Below are 16,957 nucleotides of genomic sequence, written 5' to 3' on the forward strand. Positions count from 1 at the left end.
CAGAAGGCGCCCCCGGGAGCTGTCCGCGGTGCTGAACGCGGTAACCGGCTTCAGCCTTTGACCTCCCCAGCAGGAAAGGGCTCTCAGTCCGGCCCCCAAGGCCCATTTTCCTTCGTGCTCCCACCTCCAGTGTGTTCCCTTCCCAGCCCTGCCACTGGCGAGGGCGGCACTGAGATTTTTGTCCTGAGCGGCAGACGACCTTGTGTTGCACTTCCTCCCCCGCCTTCTGCCTCTCCCGGGGCGGCGGCGGATGGGCGCGGAGGCGGATGGGCGCGGCCCCCTCCCCCACTCAGGCCCCCTCCGCGGGGAGGGGGCCGGACTGGCTCCTCGCGTGCTCGCGGCGGCGCCCTAAGCGCACCGGGTCCGCTTCCTGCGCGCCCCCTCCCCACCTCCCCAGCACCTGCTCCTCCTCCTCGGTCCCGCCCAGCGCGCCGGCAGCCCGATCCCCGGTGCTTGGAGGAGAGAGGGGGCGCAGGCGGCGACACAAAGGGCGGAGCGGCGGGGCCGGGCCGGGGAGGCTGCGCAACATGGACGCCGAGTACCCTGCCTTTGAGCCCCCGCTCTGCAGCGAGCTCAAGCACCTGTGCCGACGGCTGCGGGAGGCGTACCGCGAGCTCAAGGAGGACCTCACGCCCTTCAAGGATGACCGCTACTACAGGTGGGCGCGGCGCCGGCAGCGGCGGGGCGGCCGGAGGTTTCCGGGCCGCAGTCCCCTCCCGGACCCCGGCGGTGCCGGAGGCTTGGCCTGGTCCCGCCCTCGGCCGCCTCCGCCCGCCTGGCGCGGAGCGTAAGGATGGGGACCGGGTCGGGCCGGGGATCTGGGAGGGACTCGGAAGGGGACGGGGAGCAGGGGTGCTGGCAGCGGGGCGCATTTTCCTGGATCCGGGGCAGCCCCGCGTCCCCGGGCGAAGGGCCGATTTCCGTTCAGCTCAAACCCGAGCCTAGGCTCCCGCCAACCCTGTAAAGGAGCTGCGGGTTCTGGCTCCTCCCCGCGCCCCGCGTCGTTCTCCCCGTGCGCCCGCCCCGCCACCCCCGCTCGGGCCTCACGCAGCGGAGTCTAGGGAGGCGACCGCGCGCGCTCCGGCGTCGGGAGGAGGGTCTTGGCCGCGGCTCCGAGCGCCCCAGCCCCTGGGCTTTGCAGGACGCCTCCGAGGCTGGGGCGCCGCCGAGGGCTGGGGGCGGACGGGTGTGGCGGGGCGCCCTGCGGGGACACCGCGCCTGGGAGCCGCTGTGTGGAACTTGTTTGCGTTCATCTCTGTCTCCCTCTCCTGCGGCCTAGGGGAGAGCGGTGGGGGCTGCAGACCCTGGCGCCGGCACCCCCCCTTACTCTCCGCGCCCTGCAGTTCGGCTCGGGGTGTCGGGACAGGACCTTATCGCGAGTCGGTAGAAGGCTCCCTCACCCCACACTTCAACCTTCCTCGTCTGTTAAATGGGAAGCCTGAACCAGAAGGTCTCGGAAAGCTGAGGTTTAATCATGATTTACTCACTCTGTGCTAAGGATGGCGAGGGTATCGCACTGCTATGGGGAACGGGTGGTCGTCATTTTTGTAAGACCCATCCTGTGCTAATAATCATGGGTACATGCTCAGAAAAAGGTGTGTCACACTTATCCTCACATCCATTCAAAAACCTAATGCCTTCCTACGGCTAATCAGCAACGCAGAGGGACCGGGGTCATGGTTACTGAGTGAAAATGCCTATTTTTAAAAAATGTAAAAAATCGTGTGATGTAGCTTTTGGGCGAGCCTGGAAACCTGTCTAATGCAGCCTCCTGGGAGACCTGAGGGTATGGGAAAAGAACCCACAGTTTCATATCATACTTGGTTTTTTTTTTTTTTGAGATGGAGTCTCACTCTGTCGCGCAGGCTGGAGTGCGGTGGTGCGATCTCAGCTCACTGCAAGCTCCGCTTCCCGGGTTCACGCCATTCTCTTGCCTCAGCCTCCCGAGTAGCTGGGACTACAGGCGCCCGCCACCTCGCCCGGCTAGTTTTTGTATTTTTAGTAGAGACGGGGTTTCACCGTGTTAGCCAGGATGGTCTCGATCTCCTGACCTCGTGATCCGCCCGTCTCGGCCTCCCAAAGTGCTGGGATTACAGGCGTAAGCCACCGCGCCCGGCCTCATACTTGTTAAATAAGATTATTTCCAATCTCCTTTTCTAGTACTCCGCCGCCCCCCACCCCCTACTCTTTTTTTTTTTTTTTTTCTATTTATTTATTGAGACAGGGTCTTGCCCTGTAGCCCAGGCTGGAGTGCATTGGTGCAATCTTGGCTCACTACATCCTCCACCTCCCTGACTCAAGCAGTCCTTCTACCTCAGCCTCCTGAGTAGCTAGGACTGCAGGCCCGTGCCCCATCCCCTAATTTTTGTATTTTTTGTAGAGATGGAATCTCCCTCTATTGCCCAGGCTGGTCTCAAACTCCTGGGCTCAAGTGATGCTCCCATCTTGGCCTCCCAAAGTATTGAGATTATAGCCATGAGCCACCATGCCTGGCCTTTTTTTTTTTTTTTTTTTTTCTGTATTTTCTTTTCCTGGGAATATTTCTTTGGCAACAGAGTTAAGTGAAAGTGGAATGATCGCTATGCGAATAGCAGAGAAGAGAACACACCCCAGTGGTTAATCTCCATCTTTATTCATTGACCAATTTATTCATCTGGTAGTTACTGAGCATCTTTTATGTTCCTGCAGTTGGTCTAGGCGTTGTGAATACAGCAGTGAGCAAGACAGGGTGTCTGCTGTCCTAGGGCTTACAGATAATAAACCAAGTGACATGAGAGAGTGACAGGGTGCTGCCACACAAGGTAGTCAGGTGAGGCTCATCTTGAAGGTGACATTTGCCTGAGAACTGAAAAACGAGGAGCTAACCAGACAAGGAGGCAGGGAGGAAAGTCCCAGAAGAGGAAGGAGGATTGCAAAGTCCCTGAGGCCATAAAAACATGAAATGTTCAAGGCACAGACGGAAGACCAGTGAGCCTGGAGCACTGTAGTCAGAGAGAGAGGCAGGGCCAGACCCTGAAGAGGCTTGAAGGTCAGACTAAGGAATGTGGATTTCACTGGGATTGCAGTGTGAAGCCACTAGAGGATTTTACACTGGACAAGTGACATCAGCAATTTGGCTGCCTGTACTACAGCAAGCATTTGAGTCTTTGCTCCAGGAGCCACTTCCTTAGTTGAGTTGGAGCTTGAAGACAGATTGACAGCGGTTGGAAGTGATCAGTGATGGATTCTGCCCCCCCACCGTGAGCCCAAGTTGACTGCAGAGTACTTTACAGTATTTTGTATAGACAGGGCAGTTAGGCTGAATCACAAAGTCTGTTTTTAGTGAGAAGATGTTTTAGATCACTGAACTATCTTCAGTAGCTCCATTGAATTTTTTATATCAATGGATCGTTGCTGTACAAAACTAGGTGAAATACTGTTGGGTTTCTAAGTTGGGAAGCTGCTAGTTACAGCTCCTGCATCTGCCTAGCTGGAAGGTGAAATTGCTACTACGATTTTGGTTCCTTCTCTTCTCACTGTCTTCATTTCCTTATTGGTGATTTATGGGTAAAACACACCAGCTCTTTTCCCTGGAGGACCAGGGACTCACCTCACGTGGTTGGCAGTTTTCTCATAACAGGGCGAAGCAAAGAACACAGCTGCTAAAGCTCCGTTTACAAAACATGATTGGCCCCTCTGTTCACCAGCATGGCTGTTTGCATATTTGCTACATAATTTGGCATCAGTGAAGAGCTGCAGCTATGTGATCAAAGGACTCATGGCCATTTTCACAAAACGAGAGATGACAGTTGTACTGCCTGTCAGGAGAGGGAAGGTGGTAAAACAGCAGGCCGGGGATCTGAAATCCTGGTTCTAGCCCCAGTTCTACCCTTTGCTAACTCCCCTACCTTGGGGGCAATTAATTGCATTTCATTGGACAATCCATTTCCACATCAGGATAAAGAAACTCTCTTCACAAGGATTTTCATAAGACTCAAACACTTTATGAAGAGAGCACTAAAGATGTTTTCAGATACACATAACAGAAAAACCACAGTGAACCAGTCTAAACAATAAGGAAATGGATTGGGTTGCTGATCCAGCAGCCTAATGATGTAATCAAGTTCTTTCGTTTTAACTTGATAGCAATTGGCTGCTAATAATCACTTGGGCTGTTGCTTCTCATTCACATTCATGGGGGAAACTGGCTGGCTTTCTATGGCTGTCTGTAAAAGAAAATAACTTGAAGTCTACGGAAAACTCCTTGACTGTCCTCTACACCCCACCAAAGTGGTAACAAGGACATGGAATGTTCACGCACTGCAGATGGGAGGGTAAATTGCTGTAATCATTATGGAAAACCACTTGGCAAGCAGCTACTAAAGTTGAACACACATTTCCTTAGGCCCAGCATTTTCTGTCGGTTATATGCCCGGCAGAAATGTATTCATGGGCCGTGAGAAGACATGTACTAAAAAGTGTTCATAACAGCACAAGTTGTAATACTCCTAAACTGGAAAGTAGCCAGATGCTAAAAAACAGTAGAATGGACAAAGGCAGCCTGGCACAGTGGCTCGTGCCTGTAATCCCAGCACTTTGGGAGGCCAAGGCGGGCAGATCACTTGAGCCCAGGAGTTCGACACCAGCCTGAGCAACGTAGTGAAAGCTCATCTCTACTAAAAATACAAAACTTAGCCGGGTGTGGTGGTGCATGCCTGTCATCCCAGTTGCTTGGGAGGCTGAGGCATGAGAATCGCTTGAACCCCAGGGGAATTGATAAGATCAGGATTCTCAGTGCTGGCTGCAGAATCATCTCAAGGAGCTATTTCTTTTTTTTTTTTTTTTTTTTTTTTTTTTTTGCGGTGGATGGGGGGAGAGAGTCTCATCCCTCTCACCAAGGCTGGAGTGCAGTGGTGTGATCATGGCTCACTGCAGCCTTGACCTCCTCAACTCCTCCCCTGCAGCCTCCCAAGTAGCTGGTACTACGGGCATGCGCCACCACACCCAACTAATTTTTTTGTTCATTTGAATTTTTTCGTAGAGATGAGGTCTCACTATGTTGCCCAGGCTGGTTTTGAACTCCTGAGCTCAAGGATGTGAGGGAGCTTTTAAAAACACAGATGCCCAGGCCCCACCCTTGAGGATTTGGATGTAATTGCCTTGGGGTGGATCTCTGCCAGGATGGAGAGCCATGAGGGGTGAGTGAAATCTCTTAGAGCAGGCTGGGCGCGGTGGCTCACGCCTGTAATCCCAGCACTTTGGAAGGCTGACGGGGGGCGGATCACTTGAGATCAGGAGTTTGAGACCAGTCTGGCCAACATGGTGAAACCCCGTCTCTACTAAAAATACAAAAATTAGCCAGGTTTGATGGCAGGCGCCTGTAATCCCAGTTACTCAGGAGGCTGAGGCAGGAGAATCGCTTGAACCAGGGAGGTGGAGGTTGCAGTGAGCCGAGATTGCGCCACTGCACTCCAGCCTGGGCGACAAGAGCGAGACTCCCATCTCACAAAAAAACAAAAAAGCCAAAAGAATTATCTTAGAGCAGCAGGAGACACGCTGAGGCACCCATTTCCTCCTCTGATGGATTTTCCAATGGGCGGCAGTACTGGGAGCCCGGTGCCACGTCTCCCTCTCCCCACACAAAGCTCAGTGACCACTGTCAGCTCACCTTGGCTCCTGCTCCGTTTCCACGCCTCCAGGCTGGCCCACGTTCCTTTCTGCTTTGACACCTTTGATCGGGTTACATTCAGGTTGAAAGGTCTGGGAGCCGTGTTTTCTGTTTAAGGCCAATGTCATTTCCTGACACATCTGTACTGATTTTGATGTAAGCATATCAGAGGACCTCATTTTTTCTCCTTGTTTTCAAGTTACTGGATACACCTCAATGTAACTATTGACTGACAACTCTCTCTGTCTTTCATTTCCTTTTTTTGGTGGGAGGAGACAGTGAGTGTCCCTGATGAGACTGGGATTTTATCTTTTTTTTTTGAAATGGCGTCTTGCTCTGTCACCTAGGCCGGAGTGCAGTGGCCTGATCTCAGCTCACTGTAACCTACGCCTCCCGGGTTCAAGCAATTCTCCTGGCTCAGCCTCCCAAGTAGCTTGAGATTACATGCATGCGCCACTATGCCTGGCTAATTTTTGTTTTTTTTTTTTAGTAGAGACAGGGTTTCACCGTGATGCCCAGGCTGGTCTTGAACTCCTGACCTCAAGTAATCCACCCGCCTTGACTTCTCAAATTGCAGGGATTACAATCATGAGCCACTGCACCCAGTCTAGATATTCTTTTAATCACACAGCCAGAGGCTAACATTCTGAATTTCACATACAGTATTGGCCATATTTATGTCTATAATGGACATCTCTTGAATTGTATTTTGTCAGATACTGTTACTCTCTTATTGAGTCCTTACTATGTACTGAGTTCTGGACCAAGTGTTTACATGCATCGTCTTATATAATCTTCCCAGCAACCTTCAGAGGAAAATGAAGTCTAGCCAGACCAAGTAATTTGTCCGAGGTTGCATTTTAGAACCGGAATTCAACCCAAGTCTGTATCGTATGCATTCATCAGGTCTCTTTGTGGTGGTTACCCAGGCTTAATTACTTCTTTGTGAACCTTGGGGTGAGCGCGGCTGTTGTCCACACAGCAGAGTATGGGGTTTTTGTTGTTGTTGTTTGTTTGTTTTTGAGACAGAGTGTTGCTCTGTTGCTCACGCTAGAGTGCAGTGACGTGATCTCAGCTCGCTACAACCTACGCCTCCTGGGTTCAAGCAATTCTTGTGCCTCAGCCTCCTGAGTAGCTGGGACTACATGCGTGGACCACCATGCCTGGATCATTTTTGTGTTTTTAGTAGAGAAGGGGTTTCACCATGTTGGCCAGGCTGGTCTCGAACTGCTGACCTCGGGATCCGCCTGCCTCGGCCTCCAGAGTGGTTTTTTTTTTGTTTTGCTTTTTTTGTTTGTTTGTTTTGTTTTGTTTTGTTTTGTTTTTTGAGACGGAGTCTCGCTCTGTCGCCCAGGCTGGAGTGCAGTGGCTGGATCTCGGCTCACTGCAAGCTCCACCTCCCGGGTTCACGCCATTCTCCTGCCTCAGCCTCCGGAGTAGCTGGGACTACAGGCGCCCGCCACCTCGCCCTGCTAGTTTTTTGTATTTTTTAGTAGAGACGGGGTTTCACCGTGTTAGCCAGGATGGTCTCGATCTCCTGACCTCGTGATCTGCCCGTCTCGGCCTCCCAAAGTGCTGGGATTACAGGCTTGAGCCACCGCGCCTGGCCTGTTTTTTTTTTTTTTTTTTTTTTTTTTTTGAGACGGAGTCTCCCTCTGTCACTCAGGCTGGAGTGCAGTGGCGTGATCTCAGCTCACTGCAGCCTCCACCTCCCGTGTTCAAATGATTCTCTTGCTTCAGCCTCCTGAGTAGCTGGGACTACAGGTGCATTGTACCACACCCGGCTAATTTTTGGTATTTTTAGTAGAGATGAGATTTCACCGTGTTAGCCAGGATAGTCTCGATCTCCTGACCTCGTGGTCCACTTCCCTCAGCCTGCCAAAGTGCTGGGATTACAGGCGTGAGCCACCGTGCCTGGCCTCAGAATATGTTTATTTAAGCCACATCTCACTCTGAATTGAGAGGGAAAAAATAAGGATACTAATTTCCTGGATAGCAGAGCAGGTATAAGCATCCCATCTGTTCTTCCTGGTCATCATCTGGCTGCAGCGATGACTCAGCTCTGGCAACTGAAAGACCATCCTTTGCCAGGGAAGAAAAGGCCTCAAGGCTGGTGGGACACCTGAAGCTTGAAGTGGGCCTCGTTCCCCAGATATGGAAGCTGGGGCTCTGGGGCCGCCTTCTAGGGCTGCGGTAAGAAAACACCACAGCCTGCGGGCTCAAGCAACAGGGATGTGTCGTCCCCCAGTTCTGAGGCCCGGAGTCCGAAATCCAGGTGTTGGCAGGATTGGCTCCTCCTGAAGGACGTTCTGTCCCAGGCCTTTTCTCTGCCTTCTGGTAGCTTCAGGCTTGGCTTGTAGATGTCTGTCATCTCCCTGTGTCTTTACATCGTCTTCCTTCTATGTGTGTTTGTGTCAGAATCTCCCCTTTTTATAAGGACATCAGTCACACTGGATTTAGGGCCCGCCCTGATGACCTTATTTTAGCTTGCTGGTCTGCCAAGGCCTTAGCAAATCAGGCCACGTTCACAGGCACAGCGTGTTAGGACTTCAGCATCTTTCTGGGGACAGAAGCCACACCATTAACGGGTTTCCTTGAAAGGAACAGCTCATGTGTTGATACAGGGCTGTGGATTTTGGCTTCTCTCTGCCGGTATTTTGTAAACATAGCAGCTGAGTGTTTGATCAACAAGAGTCAGGAGGACTGGGCGGGTCCTGGCTTGGATCGGCCACTGTGCTTATTGAAAATAGGGTCTGCCATCTTATAGGATGATCTCGGATCCCTCCTGTCTAAAACGGAGACAGCAAACTCATGGTACAGCTGTGTCTGGATCAGGGTGGCTCCATCTTCCCAGCAGAGGTGTCTGAAATCTTCACTGTGTCACTTGAGTTGCCTGAGGTTTCTCAGGTGCAAATTGGGGAGGGTGTGTGTGTGTTGGGGTGAGGGAGAGTATGCAATGAAGGCAGAGGAAACAGGCTCCGGCCTAGCTCAGGAGGTGTTGGTCAGAGATACGGTGTCAGTGCATCCTGGCTTGAAAGTCTAGTGTTCCAGGAAAGCCCTCGGTCCCGGAACAGTTAGGATGGTTGGCCACCCTAAAGGTGGATCAGGACACAAGGAGCCACTCCAGGTTAAGCCAGGCTGGGTGAGGCAGGGTTGGAGACTCAGACAGATGAGCCGTCTGCTGGGGTAGTGTGCGTACGCTGGGGGATCACGGTCAGGGAGCGGGCAGAAGGCCGCTGAAACCCAGCTGAACAGTGCAGAAAGGGGACGGGACGCTGATTTCCCCAATTTCTTCAGCCTCAATGGCATTCCCTTCCATGAACCTCGGGGCAAACCCCTGAGCTCTTGCGCTCTGGGGTCTTGGTTTTCCCACCTTCCTTCCAGCTGGCCGGTTATCTTGCTCTCCTTGGCTCAGTCCTTATTGCCCCCTCCCCACTCAATGGACAGCTCCCTGTAAGGCCTGCCCATGGCCTCAGGGCTGTGCTTCTCAAAGGAGAACTCCCTCCTGCTCTTTTTATAACAGCAACTATGTTGTAGTCCCTCTTTTCCTATCCTGAAATGAAATTCCTTGAAATCGTCATACATGCTTCCATAACTTAAAAACATTAAATTTCCCTAAATGTCATCTAAACAAGCAATTAAAGAAATAGCGCGCATTTCAACGTGAAAATGCCCGGGCAAGACTACCCTCAAAGGAAAACGCCCCAGGAGTGACGGTTTAGGAAGCTGGCACCTTAGAGCCACACAGGGAGAGGCTGCTGCCCACCGCTCAGGGGCCAGGCAGCTCTCCAGGCCCCGTTCCCCTGCGGCTTGCTCGGCCGTGGGCTGCAGGGCACTGCTATGCCTACTCCGAACATTTCTGCACCAGCGTTCCCGCTACATCCCCCTTTCTTCCTTACCCCATGTTTACTGGAGTTGTGAGGTTTAGGCCATACTTAGGAAATCAGCACAAGGTCCCATTGTTCTGCGTGTTCAAGCCCATAGCAGAGGATTTATTTGTGATCCTGGGACCCACAGCTGCACAGACTCATCATGTGTCTGGGACTGGCCTCCCCTGGCCTTGTCCCGACTTGGAACGTTGTGGCAAATGACGGGCCTCGCTGGAGCAGCCCTTGTTTTGCTATGTAGGAAGCAGTTTGAGTGAAGGGCTGATCGCCTGCCTCTGGGGGCAGAGCTCTGAAGGCGTGAGGCAGGCACGTCATGAGCAATGCCGCCCGCTTTTCCAGCTGCTGTGGGATGCAGGGGCACATGGCGGGTGGGCGTTGTCCTGCCTTTTCTGTCTCCTGGGGAGTGAAGGAAACGAACAGAACTTGGAAACGTGATGTAAGGGGGCACGGCTGCACTCTTTCCATTCTTTTTTAAGTTTTTTTGGTGGTTGTTGCCTTGTTTTTTTAGAGATGGGGTCTCGCTGCGTTGCCCAGGTTGGAGTGCAGTGGCTCCTCACAGTGCAGTCATGGTGCACTACAGCCTTGAACTTCTGGGCTCAAGTGATTCTGATTCTTCCACCTCAGCCTACTGAATAGCAGGGGCTCTGGCTTCCCATTCTTTTAAATACACCCACATGCCTAGGAAGGTGCCCTCTGTGCTGTGTTTGTTAATGGAGGAGTACAGCCAGCAAAGTAATCTTGGTTGTTTACTGTTGACGTTCAGCCTTCAAGTCTTGTCAGGACTTAAAGACGGAGTTTTGTTCCTAAGTGAAGATAATGACCAGCTTCCCTGGCTTATCTATCTGGCATGACCGGGGCAGTGTTTCTGATTTGTAAACCCATGCTCTTCGGGGAACAGAGCCCCCAGTTTAGGATTCAGGCTGACAAAGATTACTTCCTACTCCATCTGGAAAGGGCAAGCATGCTCCTGCCTGGTGGTGACAAGCTGGGGGCTCCAGAACCCTCGTTCTTCCGGTGGAGACTGTTCTCAACTTCTGCAAGCGGAAATGCAAAACCAAATACCCTTCCCTCAGGTTGCAGTACGAATGAGAACATTTAGAACTTTGCTGTAGTTCTCATCATTGGCAGCTATGTCAGGGACAGCGAGAGGCATTGACAGTCACGTTATAAAGATATGGCACTACGACATTTAAGACTGTTGGTTGCAAGTATTAGTCTCAGCCAAAAAGGGTAAACTCATTACGAGAATACAGGGATGGTTCACAGACCAAAGGGCAAAAATGCAACGGAACCCCAGGGGGGAGCCGGCGCCAAAACGGAACCCCAGCGGGGAGCCGGAGCTGAAACAGAACCCCAGGAAGGCACTGATGTGGCCTGGATTCCATGGGTTCTTCTTCTAGATCTCTCTTGCCACGCCTTAAACCGTGGGTTATCAAATTTGCTGTACATTTGGAATCCTTTAGGGAGCTTTAAAAATACTGATGCTGGCCAGGTGCAGTGGCTCACACCTGTAATCCCAGCACTTTGGGAGGCCAAGGCGGGTGGATCACAAGGTCAGGAATTCGAGACCAGCCTGGCCAATATGGTAAAACCCCATCTCTACTAAAAATACAAAACTTAGCCAGGTGTGGTGGTGGGCTCCTGTAGTCCCAGCTACTCGGGAGGTTGAGGCAGGAGAATCATTTGAACCCGGGAGGTGGAGGTTGCAGTGAGCTGAGATGGTGCCACTGTACTCCAGACTGGGTGACAGAGTGAGACCCCATCTCAAAAACAAAAACAAACAAACAAATAAACAAAAAGTACTGATGCCAGCTGGGCGCGGTGGCTCACGTTTGTAATCTCAGCACTTTGGGAGGCTGAGGTGGGCAGATTGCTTGAGCCCAGGAATTCCATACCAGCCTGGACAACATGGTGACGCCTCATCTCTACAAAAAATACAAAAAATAACTGGCCGTGGTGGCATGTGCCTGTAGTCCCAGCTACTTAGGAAGCCGACGTGGGAGGATTGTCTGAGCCTGGGAATTCGAGGCTGCAGTGAACCATGACTGTGCCACTGCACTTCAGCCTGGGCAACAGAGTGAGACCCTGTCTCTAAATAAATAAATAAATACAAATACCGACGCCTGAGCCCTGCTTCAGATCTGACTCAGTTGGTTTGGGGTTCAGCCTGAACACTGTGATTTTTAAAGCTCCCCAAGTGATTCTAACTTGCGTAGATACTGAGACCCATTGTCTTAAACTAATTTGCTTCTCTGTCCTTTTGTCTCATCTGTCCTGGGGCCCCCAATCTCTGATCAATACAAACACTCTCATCTCATGCTTTCGCCACCCATTCAGCAGGAGGAAAGTGCTACCAGGCAGGCGCTCCTGGAAGTCACCATTGACACGGGGTCTCCCCCCTCAGCTGGGGCCTCAACGAAGCTCTGAAATCCTGCTAGCTTTTCCCAGGCTGCTCATTTCTCCAGACTTTGTAACGATGATTCCAAACCTTTTCCACCTCTTTGCACTGGATCTAGTTGACAGGCCCCCCAGGCCCCCTTGGTCCTGCCCATATCCACCTCCCCTCTTCCACCCTGCCCCCGGCCACTGGCCCCTGGCCTTGTCTCCCTACCTGACCTCCTGGTGCAGGCCCCAGAGGTTGCGGTGAGTTGATACCGTGCCATTGCACTCTGGCCTGGGCAACAAGAGTGAAACTGTCTCAAAAAAAAAAAAAGGCCTGACAAATAGGTTGGTGAAGGCCATGAAGAGAAGCAGTTCACAGCCTCTGCCCCTTCAGCCCCACAGACCAAAGAGCTGCTTAACTTGGGGCTCGTTCGCACCATGCTGACTGAACTGGCAGCCACGGGCCCGGCTGGACGTGTAGGTCAGACTTTGGCCGAGGGTGACAGTGACTAGACAGAGCTAACAGATTGTTTCCAAACACAGTAGTTTGGAAATAAACCAGCTGTGTTTGTCCTGAAGCTCTGGCCCGCGTGCACCCTCTGAAACGTACTCTCCGACCTCCTGTCTGACTCCGTCCTCTCTCCTTCCTTCCCTGGGATTGTACCACTCCCAATAAAATGGACATGGAAACTGTTGCTCTAGGTTCTGTGTTTGAGGGAACCCAGCTGCTAAGACATTCTTTAAATATTGAGATAATCTTGCCCAGTAACTCATAGAAAAACATGGGCCAGAAGGAGGGTGGCCAACAATCCTGGTTTGCCTGGGACCGAGGGCGTCTTTGGGATGAGGACTGACAGTGCTCATACTTGGAAAGTCTCAGGCAAACCAGAATCAGCCGGTTGCTCTGGCCAGGTGGCAGGAACGCGCTCAGCTTTCACGTCTAATCCTGGCTTACTGGCCCTCCAACTCCCTTCCCTTGCTTCCGTGGGAAGGTGTCCTCATTCTCTAAACAATGAGGAAATGGGTGTCTTATTGTGAGGCAGCCAGCAAGCCCAGGGCAGTCATTTGTTCAACACACAGGGGCTGGGGGTCTTTCTCTACCAGGCTGGGTGCCAGGTCCTGGAAAGAGGAGGACTTATTTAAAGACTTGCACGGTGAGATCGTAGGAGACGATGATGGAGAGGCGCTGCTCAAACATTGAAAATAAATTAAAATACATGTTTCATTTTGATAGCTTGGGAGTGATACTTAAAAACCACCCAAGGCAGAGAAGGTGAAGGGTGTTGGGAGGCTGGAGCCTTTTTCCTGGTCAGCACCCGGGCTGTTCCAGAGAGGCAGGGAGGGGCCTGCTCTACTCACCAGGCTTTGTTATTGTAAATTCCAGAAATCAGCAGGGGCCACAGAAAATAGGGCATTTGCTTTAATGGTGGCAAAGGGGACAAAATGAGGGAATATGTGTACACTTCTTTTTTTCTCTTTTTGAGATAGTCTCTCTCTCCCAGGCTGGAGTGTAGTGGCGTGATCATGGCTCACTGCAACCTCTGCCTCCTGGGTTCAAGCAATTCTTCTGCCTCAGCCTCCGGAGTAGCTGGGACTACAGGTGTGCCACCATGCCTGGCTAATTTTTGTACTTTTAGTAGAGATGGGGTTTCACCATATTGGCCAGGCTGGTCTCGAACTCCTGACCTCGTGATCCACCTGCCTTGGCCTCCCAAAGTGCTGGGATTACAGGCATAAGCCACCGCGTCCGGCCTACGCTTCTTAACATACAGTAGTAGACTTTCAAGTGATGATGAATGTTCTGTGCATAATCATCTCACCTTTAGAGACGAAGAAAGGAGAGAATGCAAACATGGTTGTTTACAGACTTTAAGACTATGGTGGTGTCAGCCTAAAAACAAACAGAGAGCGGCTTTCGAAAATAATATTTATTTGGGAGCAAAGCATTGCAGTGGGAATATGCATTCCACAGTAAGCTCTGTGCGTAGTCAGGGCGGTACAGGAAGACAAAGGTTTTTAAAGGAAAAATGAAGAGGATTACATAATTGCTTTGAGATAATTATTTTTGGCTACAAGGATCAATAACAAGGGTGATGCCAATTTGAGGTTGGACAGGCAGTGGCTGGGCAGGTGTTGTTGCAGGAGTATTTTTTGTGTGTAAGGTGGTAACGGCCTTTATGCAACATTGTAGTTTTTGTAGAGTCTTTTGTGATAGTTTTTGTTATGAGGCATTTATGCATAAGACTCCTTTTCATGGCCTTCCCCAACCTATTTGTCAGGACTTTTTTTTTTTTTTTTTTTTAAATGACAAGTGACTCCATTTTGATTCTGATAATTTTCCCATTCCCTCTTTTGATCAAGATCTTTCTCCAAAAGCGTCGCTGAACAATCATCCTGTAGTTAGGTTTTGATGTGCCTCTGTGCTTGGATGGACCTGACTTGGGTTGCTGGTCTGTCCTATGTTGGAGGGCGTGAATGGTGGCCAGGAGTCAGTGTCAAAACCCTTTCAGCCACATTTGAGCAACAAGGGAGCTTTGAAGGGAGTGGCTGTGAGGCTAAGAGATGGGGTTTCACCATGTTGGTCAGGCTGGTCTTGAACTCCTGACCTCAGGTGATCTGCTTACCTCGGCTTCCCAAAGTGCTGGGATCATAGGCGTGAGCCACCAAGACCTGCTGAGACTTGTTTCTTAAAATGTATCTAGTTTTGGCCAGGCGCGGTGGCTCACGCCTGTAATCTCAGCACTTTGGGAGGCTGAGGTGGGCAGATCACAAGGTCAAGAGATGGAGACCATCCTGGCGAACATGGTGAAACCCCGTCTCTACTAAAAATACAAAAATTAGCCAGGCGTGGGTGGCGTGTGCCTGTAGTCTCAGCTACTTGGGAGGATGAGGCAGGAGAATTGCTTGAACCTGGGAGGCAGAAATTGCAGTGAGCCAAGATTGCGCCACCGCATTCCAGCCTGGTGACAGAGCAAGACTCCGTCTCAAAAAAGAGAAAAAAAATGTATCTAGTTTCGTGTTATAGGTCTTAGGAACAGAGTAGTCCCTGATTTTAGTAATTTCATGGAACAAAGTTGGATTGGAGAAACATAGAAGAATTCAGGACCTAGCCTAGTCTACAGGCAAATAACAAGAACTTGAAGCTAATGCACAGAGCTACCATTTTAGTTTTTATAGTGTATTATAGTTTTTTTAAAAGAAGTATTTTAGGCTGGGCGCGGTGGCTCACGCTTGTAATCCCAGCACTTTGGGAGGCCGAGGCGGGTGGATCACGAGGTCAGGAGATAGAGACCATCCTGGCTAATACAGTGAAACCCCGTCTCTACTAAAAATACAAAAATTAGCCGGGCGAGGTGGCGGCGCCTGTAGTCCCAGCTACTCCGGAGGCTGAGGCAGGAGAATGGCATGAACCCGGGAGGCGGAGCTTGCAGTGAGCCGAGATCGCGCCACTGCACTCCAGCCTGGGCGACAGAGCAAGACTCCGTCTGAAAAAAAAAAAAGTATTTTAAAATAAGTGTCACTCTTTCGCTTCACATTGATCTCATCGTAGTCTCAGATTTAAAAACCTCTTGAGGTTTGGACAAAACATTAGATTTTACCTAGTCTGAAGGTTTCTGAGCCTACCAAGAAGGGACACTTTTAATTTATTTACTATAAGGCTGGGAACCCTTGAAGCCAAGCTTTCTATGCACATTTAAAATACAACATTTCAACCAAAGCCTTGATAATGTAGCCCATGTCTCTAATTGTATCCTGCTACACAGAGAGGGCAGATTTTTACTGGACGTATGCAACTATATATATTGTCATAATAATACTCAGAAATGGTTTTCAAACTTTGGAGGAGTCAAGCAGAAAAAGCAAGTTGCTTTCATCTCTGTTCACAGAAGTATACTTTATCAAATTATTATAAACTACAGATAGCTTAAGAAAGAAAATTGCCTTAAATCTGGTAAACAAAACATTTAAGTAGAGAACTGGCTGGGTGCGGTGGATCACGCCTGTAATCCCAGCAGTTTGGGAGGCCAAGGTGGGCAGATCACGAGGTCAGGAGATAGAGACCATCCTGGCTAACATGGTAAAATTCCATCTCTACTAAAAATACAAAAAAATTGGCCGGGAGTGGTGGCGGGTGCCTGTAGTTCCAGCTAGTCAGGAGACTGAGGCAGGAGAATCGCTTGAACCCAGGAGGTGGAGCTTACAGTGAGCCGGGATCTTGCCACTGCACTCCAGCCTGGGCGACGGAGCGAGACAACGTCTCAGGAAAAAAAAAAAAAAAAAAAAAGAACCAATAGTGTTTTCAATAAAAATCATACAAACATTATCTTTTTTTTTTTTTTTTTTTTTTTTGAGGCGGAGTCTTCACTCTGTCGCCCAGGCTGGAGTGCAGTGGCACCATCTCGGCTCACTGCAAGCTCCGCCTCCCAGGTTCGCGCCATTCTCCTGCCTCAGCCTCCCGAGTAGCTGAGACTACAGGCGCACGCCACCGCGCCCGGCTAATTTTTTGTATTTTAGTAGAGACGGGGTTTCACCATGTTAGCCAGGATGGTCTCGATCTCCTGACCTCGTGATCCGCCCGCCTCGGCCTCCCAAAGTGCAGGGATTACAGGCGTGAGCCACCGCGCCCGGCCACATTATCTTTATCAATTACTTATTTTATTTATTTATTTATTTTAGACAGAGTCTCTCTCTGTTGCCAGGCTGGAGTGCAGCGGTGCAATCTCGGCTCACTGCAACTTCTGACTCCCTGGTTCAAGCGATTCTCCTGCCTCAGTCTCCCGAGTAGCTGGGATTACAGGCATGCGCCACCACGTCCAGCTAATTTTTTTGTGTTTTTAGTAGAGACGGGATTTCATCATGTCGGACAGGAGGGTCTTGATCTCCTGACCTCATGATCCACCGACCTCGGCCTCCCAAAGTGCTGGGATTACAGGTGTGAACCACTGTGCCGGCTCAATTATTTAATTTTAAGTAATTTTTTGTTCTGCTTGATCTGAATTAGCAGTTTCGTAAACCCATCAGTTTGTTTATTAGAGTTCTG

General features: G+C 50.7%; 1 protein-coding gene across 7 annotated transcripts in view; it reads left to right on the forward strand.

Annotated features, from left to right (window-relative positions):
• Nucleotides 1-512: 512 nt before the first annotated feature.
• Nucleotides 513-16,957, forward strand: part of TMEM181 (transmembrane protein 181) — a 109,945-nt gene continuing 93,500 nt past the window's right edge. For all 7 annotated transcript variants that reach the window (XR_012433578.1, XR_012433579.1, XR_012433577.1 and 4 more), the window contains exon 1: nt 513-658. Coding sequence is in view for 3 of the 7 variants with exons in the window: in XM_005552210.4 (XP_005552267.2) it covers nt 528-658 (131 nt within the window). In the remaining 4 variants the exon portion in view is untranslated. The remainder of the gene's footprint in view (nt 659-16,957) is intronic.

This window comes from Macaca fascicularis, chromosome 4 (genome assembly GCF_037993035.2).
Source record: "Macaca fascicularis isolate 582-1 chromosome 4, T2T-MFA8v1.1".
NCBI lineage: Eukaryota > Metazoa > Chordata > Mammalia > Primates > Cercopithecidae > Macaca > Macaca fascicularis.